Source organism: Hyperolius riggenbachi, chromosome 2 (assembly GCF_040937935.1).
Source record: "Hyperolius riggenbachi isolate aHypRig1 chromosome 2, aHypRig1.pri, whole genome shotgun sequence".
Taxonomy (NCBI): Eukaryota; Metazoa; Chordata; class Amphibia; order Anura; family Hyperoliidae; genus Hyperolius; species Hyperolius riggenbachi.
Window position 1 is genome coordinate 237591686 of NC_090647.1, and position 16254 is coordinate 237607939.

The 16254-nt window shown below is 39.9% G+C and overlaps 1 protein-coding gene across 1 annotated transcript in view; it reads right to left on the reverse strand.

The window, feature by feature from the left end:
- Positions 1-16254, reverse strand: part of CFAP47 (cilia and flagella associated protein 47) — a 730879-nt gene that overhangs the window by 654521 nt on the left and 60104 nt on the right. Inside the window, exons 7-11 of the mRNA XM_068268343.1 lie at positions 14297-14457; positions 11931-12061; positions 10813-11048; positions 6389-6575; positions 3235-3457 (exon numbers count right to left, since the gene is read on the reverse strand). Of these exons, the coding sequence (XP_068124444.1) occupies positions 3235-3457; positions 6389-6575; positions 10813-11048; positions 11931-12061; positions 14297-14457 (938 nt within the window). The remainder of the gene's footprint in view (positions 1-3234; positions 3458-6388; positions 6576-10812; positions 11049-11930; positions 12062-14296; positions 14458-16254) is intronic.

Here is a 16254-nt window from a genome sequence, read left to right on the forward strand (position 1 = left end):
CAAGGGTCCATCTGACCACGTGGTCTGCAAACCACGGTCAGGCCTGCCCGAAGACTAAGTCAGTCCCCACACACAGCATCTCTGCCTCCACACCGTGTGACTGCCTGCCCCAAGACTAAGTCGCTCCCCACACAGCACCTCTGCCCGCAGGCCCCTTGACTGCCTTCTCCGCTATCACCACCAACAGGGTCCAGGACTCCAGGTGGATTTTTGAATTTTTAAGGCCGCTGCTAGCAGTGCCCGCTATACTAATGTTCCTGGTGCGTGTGCATGCCTGCCTAATTTTTCTGGCTGCACTATTTATCATTACCTTGCCGCAGTGAAGGGGTTTGCATATCACAATGAAGCAATGACCGACGGCTATATGAGCCCCTCGGGGGGGGGGGGGGGGTTGCACTTCCAAGATAATAAGTTTGCTGCTCCATTGTGGACAGACCAAATTCGATCAGCTGGACAGTCACTGTTGTTCTATCATTGAGCTACCACAGCCCGGCGCCCATATGGGCTTGAAAACCGCCACGGCCTGCACTCTCGCCATGGTGCGCACCAGTCCAGCACGGCGGTCACAACACACACAGCTGTTTGCGGTGCGTTATACAGCGAGTTTGGTGTGTCAGTGTGAAGCAGTGCTCTAATTACACTCCCTGATTGATGTATACACATGCAAGATGTTTTAAAGCACTTGTGTGATGTGATATACTTGGACTTTGCAAAGGCCTTTGACACTGTTCCCCACAAAAGTCTGGTGCAAAAGTTGAGGATGCAAGGACTGGGGAAGAGTCTGTGTGCATGGATAGGGAACTGGCTAATGGACAGAAAACAAAGAGTTGTGGTCAATGGATCGTACTCAAAATGGGAGACTGTTAGCAGTGGGGTACCACAGGGGTCTGTTCTGGGTCCAGTGCTCTTCAATTTATTTATTAATGACCTAGTAGATGCAGTAGTGAGCAATGTTGCTATTTTTGCAGATGATACAAAATTGTACAGAATCATCAACTCTCAGGAAGATAGTGTCATATTGCAACAGGATCTGGATAGGATGGCTATATGGGCACATACATGGCAGATTAAATTTAATGTTGAAAAATGTAAAGACATGCATTTTGGACATTCTAATGGTCTAGCACCATACAAAATAAATGGGATACAGTTGGGGACATCAAACTTGGAGAAGGACTTAGGAGTACTCATCGACAACAAGTTAAATAATCGTACTCAATGCCAAGCAGCTGCAGCTAAAGCTAACAAAATTTTGGGATGCATTAAAAGGGAAATAAAAACTCGAGATGTTAGCATAATATTGCCCCTGTTTAACTCTCTAGTAAGGCCACATCTGGAATATGGAATTCAGTTCTGGGCACCACATTACAAAAAAGATATTGCAGTTTTAAAGCATGTGCAGAGACTAGCAACAAAATTGATACGTGGGATGGAAGGTCTCACTTAACAAGAAAGGCTAGATAAACTGGGTTTATTTAGTCTAGAGAAAAGACGCCTTAGAGGGGATCTAATTAACATGCATAAATACATCAGAGGGCAATATAATAGCTTGGCGGATGAGCTTTTTGTCCCTAGGCCTTCTCAAAGGACTAGAGGACATGATCTGCGCATGGAGGAAAAACGTTTTAGCCATTTATTTAGGAAAGGGTTCTTTACAGTAAGAGTGATTAAGATGTGGAATGCATTGCCCCAGGAAGTCGTTATGGCAAACTCTATACCTGCATTTAAAGAGGGCTTAGATGCTTTCCTTGCGTTGAAAGACATCCATGGCTACGATGGACGTATGTCTCTTTTCAGCCAAAATAACTATGTAACTAATTTAGCATTCAATGCCATTTCTGTCCTTAAAATGCTGCTTCGCGTCAAATCCAGATTTTTCTCCGGGACTTTTGCCGTCTATCCCACTCCGCCATGCCCCCCTCCAGGTGTTCAACCCCTTGAAACATCTTTTCCATCACGTTTGTGGCCAGCATAAGTGTTTCTAGTTTTCAAAGTTCGCCTCCCCATTGAAGTCTATTGCGGTTCACGAAAGTTTGCGCAAACCGAACTTTCGCGGAAGTTCGCGAACCGAAAATCGGAGGTTCGGGCCACAAAACAGGGTTATTTTGGGGGACTTTTGGGGAAAATTGTAACAGGTTAGTCATCATTGCAAGAAGCAGGAAATGTCATGTAAAATTATACCTTTTATTGGTTGAGTATTCAATTAAAGGTAGCATTTACTTCTACATGTTTTCTTCTACCAATGGCAAACTTAGCACAGCACTCACTCTACTATCCTGTCTCCCTATGAAGTGTATCCTTACAATCTTCAGTAAATTTTCACAGTGGAAGCAGAAGGACATTTTACACATTTAACCTCTTGCCGACCGCGTCACGCCGGTAGGCGTGGCCGCGGCGGCAGCCCCAGGACCGCCTAACGCCAATTGGCGTAAAGTCCTGGGGCTCTGTTTTGCAGGAGATCGCGCGCAGGCTGCGCGCGCATCTCCTGCTTGGGGGCGGAGCTCCGCCCCACCTTCAGTCTCCGAGCGGCTATTGCCGCTCGGGAGACTGTTAGACGGCGTGATCGCCGTCTATTTACTCTGTGCAGCGCTGCGATCAGCAGCAGCGCTGCACTGGGGACAGCCGTGTGACACGGCTGTCCCCCTGGGGGACAAGAGAGCGATCGGCTCTCATAGGCAGAAGCCTACGACAGCCGATCGCCGTAATTGGCCGGCTGTGGGGAGGGAGGGAGCGAGGGAGGGAAGGGATTTAAAGGAAGAGGGTTTTTTTTTTAAAAAAACGGCAACACAAATATTTGTTAAAAAAAAAATAAACATGGGAGGAGCGATCAGACCCCACCAACAGAGAGCTCTGTTGGTGGGAAGAAAAGGGGGGGGGGGAATCACTCGTGTGCTATGTTGTGCGGCCCTGCAGCTTGGCCTTAAAGCTGCAGTGGCCTTTTAAACTAAAAATTGCCTGGTCACTAGGGGGGTTTAGCCCTGCAGTCCTCAAGAGGTTAAATGTAGAATTTCAGTGCGAGGAGGTTTCTGGGAAGTCCATTGCCAATGTTGGAATCCGAGCATCATCAACTATACCTATAGAAAGACAGTTGTTTCAAACCCCGCCAGCATTTATCAATTTATTGTATACTTACACTTTTTCTGCTCTAATTTTAATAGATTTGGAGCAATGATTTGGAACTCGAAGTGAAACCATTTCTGCTTCTATTTGAGTGGGTAAAGAACAATACATTACCTGTACTGTGTATTGCGGTCACCAGGTCTTATGCTTGCAGCTCGATCATTTGGAAATGCCACTTGCACATCTTTGTCAGCATCACTTGTTTTTTGGTAATCATGTAATTGTGTTTTGGCTGCATTCAATGTGGCCATTCGTGTAGATCCAATAACCATTGTCATTTCCTCAGGTGGTGCCTGGACAAATTGCCCAGTTGGATTAGAAACCAAAGGAGTAATGCCTGTATTTAAAATTGCATTTAAAAGAAAACAAAAAGATATTAAAGCTGTTGCTACTTCATCTGAATAAATATATTAAGCATCCTGTTAACCAAGTGAGGTATGGTCCGCTAATAATGTTAGCATATTAATCATTATGAGAGACATACATTACTTTATAGGAGGACCTATCCCAAATCTAATTGAACCATCTCAGTCCTACCGTAACTCCACTAATTGCCTCAGGTATCCGCTTCAAGACACACACAGATTCAGTTGCAGCACATGGTTGTGGCTATGTAGCTATGTGACTAATAAAATAGCGGTGTTACAAGCCCTACTCCATACAGCCAAATTAATCCATGCCATGCACTGATGAGGATCAAACAATCCTAAACAGTCTGTATGCATGTTGGATTATTATGGCTCTGTACAAATTAACAAGCTGACACATCATTGCATTCCAGCGGTTCTGGAGGTGTGTTTAGCTTCTAAGGGTACAATATTTAATTGCATATATTCAGCAGTGATGCCCTGGGAGACATCTCAAGCTCACTCCAACCTGAATTATCGCAAATTCTTTCTGGTGGTGACATCTTTAGCCTTTCCAGGTGATCTGTACAGAATGATCATTTACTGAGAGTTCTATTCACACAGGCATATATGACTTGCTTGGCATTTGGAAAAAGGCATTATTTCCCACAAGGCAACAAGACTAACAGACAGCAAACTGTCAGAATCATGGTCATGTCATCAGGCTATGGGAGGGGTTTCACCACAATATCAGACACACACACACACACCTCTCCCCTGATTATCTATTTGAGAAAAGGTAAAGATTTCTCGTGGGGGAAAAAAAAGTGTATCAGCTACTGACTGGGACTAAGTTCAATCCTTGATTAAACTTTCTTTATAACCAAACGATTTTCTCTCTCTCTTAAGCTCAACACACACCATACAATTTGGTTGTACAGATTTACCAAATCTATGTAGTATAAGGGCCAACAGATTGAAAAAACCTTGTATAATTGATTGGATAAGCTCTTATACTACATGAAAGTGGTAAGATTGAACAACCAAGATTGTATGGTGTGTGTTGAGCCTTACAGATGTCTCAGGCTTACAATTACCCAGTTATCCTAATAATAACGCTCTCAAAACTATCTTGACATTTCTGACCTTCAAATATATCAATACTTATGGGGACCAAGAATGTCAAAAGCAGTTTTCTCAAATATCAAAGTGACCACAGTACCCAAATGATTGTGCAGGAAATCCAGACACCATGTTTAGAATATAGACCATTCAATCGATAGAATTGCACACCTATGGCAGAGCAGTACTGGAACCCGTAGCAGCGATAATCAAACAGTCAAAAGAGGGATCCGCACACAGTCTTCAAGGAACAACGTGCTTTTATGGTTCCAATGCACATACAGTGGTTGCAAAAGTATTCGGCCCCCTTGAAGTTTTCCACATTTTGTCATATTACTGCCCCAAACATGAATCAATTTTATTGGAATTCCACATGAAAGACCAACACAAAGTGGTGTACACATGAGAAGTGGAACAAAAATCATACATGATGCCAAACATTTTTTACAAATAAATAACTGCAAAGTGGGGTGTGCATAATTATTCGCCCCCTTTGCTCTGAGTGCAGTCAGTTGCCCATCGACATTGCCTGATGAGTGCTAATAACTAAATAGAGTGCACCGGTTTTGTATTCTAATGTCAGTACAAATACAGCTGACGGCATCTGAGGTTGTCTAAGAGAATACTGGTAGCAACAACAACATGAAGTCCAAAGAACACACCAGACAGGTCAGGGATCAAGTTATTGAGAAATGTAAAGCAGACTTAGGCTACAAAAAGATTTCCAAAGCCTTGAACATCCCACGCTCCGTGTTCAAGCGATCATTCAGAAATGGAAGGAGTATGGCACAACTGTAAACCTACCAAGACAAGGCCGTCCACCTAAACTCACAGGCCGAACAAGGAGAGCGCTGATCAGAAATGCAGTCAAGAGGTCCATGGTGACTCTGGATGAGCTGCAGAGATCTACAGCTCAGGTGGGGGAAATCTGTCCATAGGACAACTATTAGTCATGCACTGCATAAAGTTGGCCTTTATGGAAGAGTGGCAAGAAGAAAGCCATGGTTAACAGAAAAGCATAAGAAGTCCCGTTTGCAGTTTGCCACAAGCCATGTGGGGGACACAGCAAACATGTGGAAGAAGGTGCTCTGGTCAGATGAGACCAAAATTGAACTTTTTGGCCAAAATGTAAAACGCTATGTGTGGCGGTAAACTAACACTGCACATCACTCTGAACACACCATCCCCACTGTCAAATATGGTGGTGGCAGCATCATGCTCTGGGGTGCTTCTCTTCAGCAGGGACAGGGAAGCTGGTCAGAGTTGATGGGAAGATGGATGGAGCCAAATACAGGGCAATCTTGGAAGAAAACCTCTTGGAGTCTGTAAAAGACTTGAGACTGGGGGAGAGGTTCACCTTCCAGAAGGACAACGACCTTAAACATAAAGCCAGGGCAACAATGGAATGGTTTAAAACAAAAAACATATCCATGTGTCAGAATGGCCCAGTCAAAGTTTAGATCTAAATCCAATCGAGAATCTGTGGCAAGATCTGAAAACTGATGTTTACAAATGCTGTCCATCTAATCTGACTGAGCTTGAGCAGTTTTGCAAAGAAGAATGGGCAAGGATTTCAGTCTCTAGATGTGCAAAGCTGGTAGAGACATACCCTAAAAGACTGGCAGCTGTAATTGCAGCAAAAGGTGGTTCTACAAAGTATTGACTCCGAAACGATTGTCGGTAGAGACAATTTGGTGTGTATTATATGTGTGCATTGGAACAATAAAAGCACGTTGTTCCTTGAAGACTGTGTGCGGATCCCTCTGTTGACGGTTTAGAATATAGGTCAAAACACTTACCTGGGTTGATTTTCATGACAATTTTCTTGGTTGAAGGTTTGCAGACTGCTGAAAAGTTAAGCTTTATCTCATGAAAAGCTTTTGTTTTTAGTAATGGCAAATTATCCTCTGTGGGACCCAAAATATCCATCACTTGCTTCACTTTAAATGCACCTACTTGATGTGGAATAAATGAAAACATCACATCCTAAAAAAAAAAGAAGAAGAAAAAAAAGGGTATAAATGAAAGAAAAATAAAAGATTTTGAAGATATACTAAAGGATTGATTGCTACATTATTCTTACTAAACATTGCTCTTAGCAGGTCTTCACTTTTTGAGCTTTTATTTCTAAGCTTACAAAAAAAAATCTAAAACGGTAAAGAAAATAAAAAAAGTGTACTTCTTAGTATTTTCCAGAACCATAATTTCCACTGTAATATCCTCTTAAAACTTGACTATAAATCCTAATTCTAAAACTTCGTGGTAATATGTGATAAATGTCTAACACCAAGGTTCTGAAATATATTTAATTTGAATATTTCCACTGAGATGTAAATTGTGTTCAGCAGAGTATGGATGAACTAATACATTTTACTTCACATGGAGCTTGGAAATAATAAATTATGCTGCTTTTCTTTTAGAAAGAATGCTTTTCAAAAGGATTATTTAAAAATGTTAGAACACTAGAGTTTCCCTCCAAAAAAGTTTGGATGTTGTACAAAATGAAAGTAAAAGAAAAAAGTGATGATTTTAAGTCATGTATATCTATATTTAAATCGAGATAGTACAAAGACAACAGCTCAAATGCTGAAACTAAAGGGGCCCATACACTGGTCGATTTCAGCCATCAATCGACTATCGAACTGATCGGAAATCGATTCTATGAAATCTATCAATCGATTTGTGGCAAATTTCGATTTATTTGATCTGACAGGATGGAAAACCTAGGTCGATCTGCTACTGGCATTAGATCGATGGCCCATAGAGTTGCATTGGATCTAATGGTCCAATAATGCATTTAGATCGATTTCCAATTGATTACATTCTGAAATCTATATGAAATCTGTTCGTAGTGTGTGGCACACATCAGATAGATTCCTGTCAGATTCAACTTGACAGGCATCTGATTGAAATCTATGCAATGGTTGAATCTGCTGTAAATCTATAAGTGTATAGCCACCTTTAGGCTAGGTTCACGGTGGTCAGTTGCATAACGCACACGATATAATGAGTGTGAACTGCAATGGAGACTAGACATAGACTGTAATACAAAGCCTGTATGTAAGAAGTTAGAATAACTAGATCCTTTACTGTGAACAGGCCCATAAAATTGTATGGGCAGTGAATCAACATTCAGAAATGTTCTGCGATTCAACTGACCACTGTGAACAGGGCCTCAATGTTTTATTGTTTTATGAAAAATAAGTGCACATTTTAAAGTTGATGCCAGCAAACAATATAAAAAAAACTTGGACAGGAGAAAAAGAAGATTGGAAAAAAGATCTAATGCTAAAAATAATGTAAACATTTAAAAATATTAATTTCTCAAAGAAAATTGCAAATGAGTTTAGGATTTAAAGATTGATTGATTAATAAACAGATTAAGAAGATTCTGAGAAATTTCTGTGCGCAAGAGATAAACTTTAAAAGTGAGCATTTTATGGTTGTGAATTTTGAGAACTTACATATAGCAATTCATTAAAGGGACTCCGAGCAGTGCAGAAACTATGGAAAGATGCATACCATTTTGAAGCTCTCTTTCTCCTCTTTCCAACGACACATAAACCGCCGCCCTATGCCTTTTAGTTTTCGATATTTTCGATCGCGAAAATAGCGAAATCTAAAAGCCGTAGGGCGGAGGTTTATATATCGTTGGAAAGAGGAGAAAGAGAGCTTCAAAATGGTATGCATCTTTCCATAGTTTCTTACTGCTCGGAGTCCCTTTAAACACAGACAGGATTGTGTACTAAAAATGTAAAAATCACTGGTTCTGGATCATCCAGGCAAGAAAAAGAAGTCCCATGCAGAATGCTACCAATACACTGTTCTAAAGTTAGCATCTGTGATGGTATGAGGGTGCATAAAAACATTTGGCATGGATAGCTTGTTCATCAAGGAAGGAACCCTTAATATAAACTTTCTAGAGAATCATTAGATTATAAGCTCGCAAGGGCAGGGTCATCCTCCTAATGTTTACTGTTCTTGTAACAATATTTGTGCTGCTTAGAACTCTGCTGTACAATTGTTAGTTGTATCTATGTTCCCCTTGTCATCTTATTGTGCTTTGTAAAGCGCTGCGGAATATGTTGGCACTATATAAATAATAAATAATAATAATAATAATAGAGAAAAATATGTTTCCATTTAGCAAGTATTACAACAGCATGACTACAAAGTACAACTAAACTGGCCTGTCTGGCGTGCTGTAATTGATCAGTAAAATAATAACCACCTTCTCTATATGTCTTTATTTACACAAATTAAAATAAGATCTTTTATTATTGGCTGCCCCAGAAATGTATACTTATTCAGTGTATTTCTGTATAAATGCCCATTTCTTAAAGCAGACCTTCAGTATTGGTTACAGTTAGTGTCAGAGACACCAACTCTCTATGCTATACATTACGATAGCCACAATTTTAGTTACTCACTGGCTCGCCAATAGAGCACCATATAAGGTTCAAGCCCCACCCCCTTTGTAGAAAAACACCATGGCATTTTTTTGTGGAGGCTGGGTCACCTCCTAAAAACAGCCCAGCCTCCAGATCTCTAGCCCACCCCCAGCACTGTGGCTGCATTGTAAGTTTTCCACTCTTCTTAAAGTAAAATATAACCCCGCATTTCATCTTTGCTCTAAAACATTATTTACAGCATATTATATGCAACCAGCACTTTTTTTTTTTTTTACTAGACCAGCATTCGAAGGGTTACACACAGAGCTTGAAAGTTCAGTGCAGTGAAATGTGGACAATTCCGAAGTTGTAGATTATGTTTTCTTGTGTTTACTTAAATGTATCAAGTGAGGAATGTGACACATTCTCTGACTGTGGAGAAGCAGCTCGACACAGACAGTGAGTCAAAGCATGTCTGCCTTCAATACATAATGAATAAAACCAGTTATTAATAAAATGCAAAGTCAGCTCACAAAGCAAAAAAATTGTACTTTTGGGAACCTGTAACATCTATATGAATAATAATACGTATGCACAAATGCAAATATGATAACCGTATGGCATATAAAAAGTAGGAAAACATGTTTTTATTGAATATTATGTCAGGGTTTTAAACTGCTTTAAAGCGCAATCTCTAGCCAGTTAGTGATAATGCAGTATAGGCAGATTACTTGCACTCCAGATTCAATGCTAATCGCATACTCTTTAACCTCTTGACGACCAGCTAACGCCGATTGGCGTAAACTGGTCGTCTGCGGGTTACCATGGAAACGGCCGCTCGATCGAGCGGCCTTTCCATGTCAGTTCACGGAGGGTGTCTCCGTGAAAAGCCGGAGAGCCGCCGATCGCGGCTCGCCGGCAAAATGTAAACAGGCGGGGAAGAAATCCCCGCTGTTTACATCAGGACGGAAATCCGTCCTGTTTACATCAGGACGGAAATCCGTCCTGCGCAGCTCACAGGGGGAGGGAGAGGGAGCGAGCGGCGAGACGGCGGAGAACGCTGCGGAGGGAGGCTTTGAAGAGCCCCCCCCCCCGCTAAGCAAATGCAGCCGGCGGCGATCAGACCCCCCCAGCAGGACATCCCCCTAGTGGGGAAAAAAGGGGGGTAGTCTGATCGCCCTGCTGCACTCCTGATCGGTGCTGCGGGCTGTAGAGCCCACGCAGCACCGATCATTGAAAAATCCCCTGGTCGGCAAGTGGTTAAACAGCGCACTGACTGGCAGAAGTTAAATTCACTCCACAGTACACAGTGTTTTTAACAAGTGCAATAGCTCTTCTGTGCCATATGTCAAAGCCTATTATAAGATTAAAAGGCTGGGAAAAAAAAGGCATTCACAGATGAATTATAACAGCTGATTTAGCTAAGGGGATATGTCTATGAAGGACATTCTGGAGGAGTTCTCCTTTAATGGAGATTTTAACTGTAAAATAAACCTGACAGTTCTATTCCTTTCCTGCTTCATTACTATAGGAAGAAGAAGGGGGGGGGGGGGGGAACACACTTCGCCTGAAGTCCTACTTTGATGGACTACTAAACAAACTTGCTTATATTGCCTCAACCCTTACACTTTATACAAAATTTATTTTATATATATTTGTTATAGCTGCAACTATTGTGTTCATGCTGCAATATACAGCTATACAGTTCTCTTAATAAATGCAAATTTAAAAAGACACAAATCTGTGTTAAGATCCGATACTACATTCCGGACAGCCTTCTCTGGCACTCTAATACTTCACAACACTGCAGATTTAGATCAATGTTTTTGTACCTGTGAATGTCCTGGTTCTATCTTTCCATTAGCGGGAAACATATGAAAATGGGATATCTTGTGAAAGCTAAACACCACAGGGAGGAACGGAGACTCATTTTTTAGTGAGCAGGGTATATCGATCCTTTCACCAATCAAGCATTCCTTAAAATTGTAAGTTGTTCCTGCACTGAATGTTAATGCGACTGGCAAGGCAGAGCCAGTCACAGCCAATTCCACATAGCATTTCTTCTGTCCTGCAATACAAATAAAAACAGCAGAAAAAGTTAATGAGTCTGCAACAGTTTTTAGACAGAGGCTTTGGGATTTTTCAGACCATACATGATTTTCTATTATTATACACAAACACAAAACAAACCTTAAATGACCACTTTTGTCAACAAAGGTAAAATTTTAAATACATGCAGATAAAATATACCTTCTTCAGTCGCTTTTGCTTATATTAGACATTAAAGCACCACCATAGCAAAAAAATTGTAAAATGTAAAATACATGTATACACATACATATAAAGAGGTAGATTTCTTTTTATACGGGCTGGGCTGTGGAGCAGGTAGCCTCCAGAAAACAAGGTCATGGCGTTATTGCATGATGAGGGTAAGGCCTTCATCTTATGTGGCGCAGCATGGATAGAGGGGCCGAGTAAAGGAAATTACAGCCATCGTTATTTATTGTAACGTATATAGTTAGTGTCCTTGGCAACAACTATAATTTACACTGGGGGTCAACTTTATTTATCTTTATATACATAAAGTGTACATTAGTTATTTCTAATCTTTCACAGATCAGGAAATCAATACGAAAGTTTGACTGTTTGAAAATTTGATAACAGATCCCCTTATGTACCAGGCCTGAGGAGATTTCCAAAATCTACAATCTACCAAGAACTTTGTATAAATTGCATTGTTCCCATTTTCCTGCATCTCTCCAGAGATGTGAAATCTAAAAAGCAAGAAAAAAGCGTTTTCATTATCTTTTTGATCAGTAGGTAATAAACTAATCCTAGCGTACTAACATCTTTACAGCAATAAAATAGTAAAATGGCTTTCATAATAGACTCCCACATAACAAATCAATATCCGAGCTCATTTTCTTGTTTAGATGGATAAAATACCTACCTTTATTGTATAATTTAGTTTCTGCATTTGACTGGAGAAATCCATCTTTGCTCCCTACTGGTTCAAATCTCATAAAGAGTGCATAATCCTGACGGGATGGAGCTTCGTGTGGTTTCAAGTCTTCATTTTGCCTGAAAAAAGTGCAATTCATTGGCAACAAATCATACAAGAAACAGTGTAGGTGCCTCCTGACATTACATAGTGCCACTACCAATACACTTATCACCATGTTACAATCCAGTGTTTGATAATATACGATCTATTACAGAGAGTATTCAACAGGTGTAAATTAAGAAAGAAGTCAAAAACGAATGTAAAGAGGTTGGCTTGACCAGACTAATGCTAAAAAGCACTCTACAAATACTTACAGTACAAACCTGTGGTAAAATAAAAGTCTAATTCGTGACACTATGAACAAAATGCATTTTTTTTTAGCTCCTTCAGGCCCTTATATGTGTATTCATTTAAGTAATTAGTGAACCCCAGGAGTCCCAAAACCCATGGTGGACTAATACACATATATCAACTTAAAGTGTACCCGAGGCGACATGTGACATTATGAGACATATGCATGTAAAGTGCAAGCACACAAATAACTAGACTGCCTTCCTTTTCGATTAATTTATTTTGATTGTTCTGTTAGATGGAAAAAAAATTGCATAGTTGTTTGAGGTACCATACACAAACGTTCAATAAATCCGGAAAAAAAATTGAATATAAAGATTTTTCCAACATGTCTGATCAAATTTTTATTGGAAATATGAGATTATTGTTCGTTTTTCTTGATTAAGAAAAGAAAAAAGTTTTTTTTATTCCACTTTCATTCAGTTAGATTTTCTTGTTTATTCGACCAAAACGATCTAACATTTTTATTGTACTGTGTATGGGGACCATAAGGCAATCCTCATGAATAAGGAATTACAGCCATAAAACTCTACCCCGGAAGAGAAGAGTTTCTGAGTGCAGGTAATAGATAAAAAAGGTCAACAGTTCATATAGTTTAGCTTTTTGAATACTGGAAGTCTGTATCAGTCATATGAGACTATACAACATTAAACCTATTTTTTTTAGCTTTATAAAGAAAGTAACTCCCGCTCTGAGAAAGTGGGAAAATGCCCTATCTGGCACTATGTTCATCATGCATGGGATTCAGTATCCCTAACTGGGTCAGCTATGGCTCTAAAAGCTAAAAGCGTTATGTCAAATGGAATGATGATATTGCAACTGATTAAAAAGACCAGTGGATGGATGAAACAGTGGATTGCCCACAAAATTAGAGTGCATAGATAGATCAATTGCCCACTTGTTATAGCGATTTATCCAGCTTGGTGTCTTTAAAATGTATTAAGTCCTGCTCCCATTTTAGACATGCATTAACAATATAGCATGCAGTGATATTAGCAACATGGGTTAATGAAATGGCCAACTCTTGTACCATATGATACAATGCACTGTAAAATTCATAATTTTGTAGGGAACGGAGGCATGCACCGAATGTAACAAGTGTTTCTACTTATTTGTTGGGGAGGGAACAGAGGTGGCTAGGTTTCCTGAAATCCTATCCAGCCATCTTACAGCAAACCTGAAGTTAGAGAAATCTAAAAAGGGGCCAAGCTGACTTAAAAATACTATGTACCTGGCTGACTGATCTCTATCACCTCCTGAACCAGTAACCAGAACGCATATGTAGAATACTGTAGGTGTTTTGATTCCATTAGCTGCAGCATTGGTGCAGGTATATGGCTCAGTCTAAACAGAAGCCAAATGAACAGTCAAGAAAATGTCAAGTTTAAAATATGACAGAAAAATGGCAGCCTCTGTATTCATCTCACGTCAGGTTCTATTTAACATGCACAGTAACTTCATTAAGTACAAATATTCCATCTTCAGTCTTGACTTCTATCACCTGCGATTCACTGCGCAAACTAAAATGTAACAATCTGCCCTTTCAAGTATTGAATACATTCCTTAAAATAATAAATCTGCATTGCGTCTCATTTATTGATGTTATAAACTTCATGAGCAGCCATTAAAAATGCAATGTGTGACTTTTGGCAAAATAACTCCAATGCTAAAAATAAAGCACGACTTATTACACAATCTGTGTAAATTGTCCTCAATGCACCTTGATTTATAAATCTCGTATTAAATGCCCTATACAGCTTCTTAAAAGTAATATTTCTGCTTCAAATGTAACATAATAATATTGAGAGCTATAACAGTGGGATAAAGTTACACACCAATCATCCTATATTCATTAAAATTCAAAAAGCAGATTGAGTCAAATTAAAAAAAAAGGGCTAAATTCTGTTGAAAACTTTCAAGCTATGGGGTTATAAAAAACAGCATGAAGAGCCTGTCAATACCTGGGACTGAAGCATACTGTGACCGTAGTTTTTTGTGAAGGTAACAGGACTCCTTGGTTGGGAAAGCAGGAAAGTAAATCGGAGACATTCGTTTCACGTCTTCTTTTCCTGTACTCCATTTCTTGCAACACAGCATCTGTACTTTTCCCAATATCAGTGCCCTGTAAAGCATTAGACAAAGAGAAACACAACACGATTACAAAGGCCTGTTAAAGAGGAACTCCAGTGAAAATAAATTTAAAAAAGCACTTTATCTTTACAATAATTATGTGTAAATGATTTAGTCAGCATTTACACATTGTAAAATGTTTCCTCTCCCTGATTGACATCCTGACATGTATCACATGGTGATATTTTTACTGCTGGTAGGTGATGTCAGGGGAAGGAGATGCTGCTTGCTTTTTTGGCAGTTGGAAAAAGCTGTAAACTGCTATTTCCCACAATGCAACAAGGATCCCACAGTGTGATGTTAGAACCATGGTCCTGACATCACACTGTGGGAGGTGTTTCACCACAATAACTGCCATACAGAGCCCCCAGACGATCCGTTTGTGAAAAGAAAAGATTTCTCATGGGAAAGGGGGTATCAGCTACTGATTGGGATGAAGTTCAATTATTGGTAACTGTTTCTCTTTAATGTGTGAGATCATGAACACTACCGTTCAAATCAATTAAAATACATGACCTGTAATGATCCAATGCATAGCATGATTTTTATAGAAGATGGTTCTCATCAATACATTTATCAAATAAATCTCTCCAACTCTCAGTTTGACTCTACTGTTACTAATTTCAAATAAGAACAATGAAGTCGCTACGGCATAGCCAAAGCAGACCATGCAACAGCTACAGTGCCCTGCGATAGGGGACCCAGAGCGGTTACATATCAACTTATGCAGGTAGCAAAAACATTTGCTAATGTTATTGAGAGACATATCTGTCCGCACACTATTGTTGGAATGTGCTATGGCAAAAACAGAGTGAATTCTAAAGTGAGAAAAGGTCAAATAGAACTTTTACCGGGTTCTATTTGGTTATAACCTTCATTTTTGAGTGGTGGTGGTTCTTCCCTTATCCGCACTGTGTGTATCACAAGTGCCATCGCAATACAGCATTGCTAGTCAATTCTCTGTGGTTGAAGTCCCATTTAATCTTAATAAATGGAATTGCACTGTGTTTTTACGCAAAAATGCATGCAACTATGCATTGCAATCCCACGGTGATGTACTATGCATTGTGAATTGCCTACACATTGCATTGTCTGTATAATAATAATCACATTTATTATATGGTACCCCAAAAGTGCAACGCGTTTCGCAGGCCGAGCCCGCTTCATCAGGCAATAAAGTGGGGACAAAACAGAATTCCAGCAGTAGCAGGTGTAGCGCCTCAGTGGGGAGCCACTGAGGCGCTGCACCTGCTACTGCTGGAATTCTGTTTTGTCCCCACTTTATTGCCTGATGAAGCGGGCTCGGCCTGCGAAACGCGTTGCACTTTTGGGGTACCATATAATAAATGTGATTACTATTATACAGACAGTCTTTGTTCTTTGTTCCTGCCCCCCCCCCCCCTTTTACATGTACTCTTATCAAGGACTACATTTTGATTTCTATTTAATAGCTATGCCACAGCTATATCCTAAGTTTAGTTAAAGTGCATATTTGGTGTACATTTAAAAAAAACAACCCACTAATGCTTAAAAGTTAGAATGCCCCAATATGTAGGCCTTTATTCAATTCACTTTTTCTCCTAAGTTTTCTCCTATAAGATAATTTTTATTTTCTGCTGAAAATAAACTTGTCAGCACTTTGCAATTGAAAAAATAAAAAAAAATTAAAAAAAGCACCAAATCGTAGGTGAAAAAGTTCTGTCAAAATGACTGGGTATTTTCTTGCTTGTTGGAGGCTTAAAAGGCATTTTATTAATAAATTGTGAAAGTATGACCTAGGAGAAAAAAA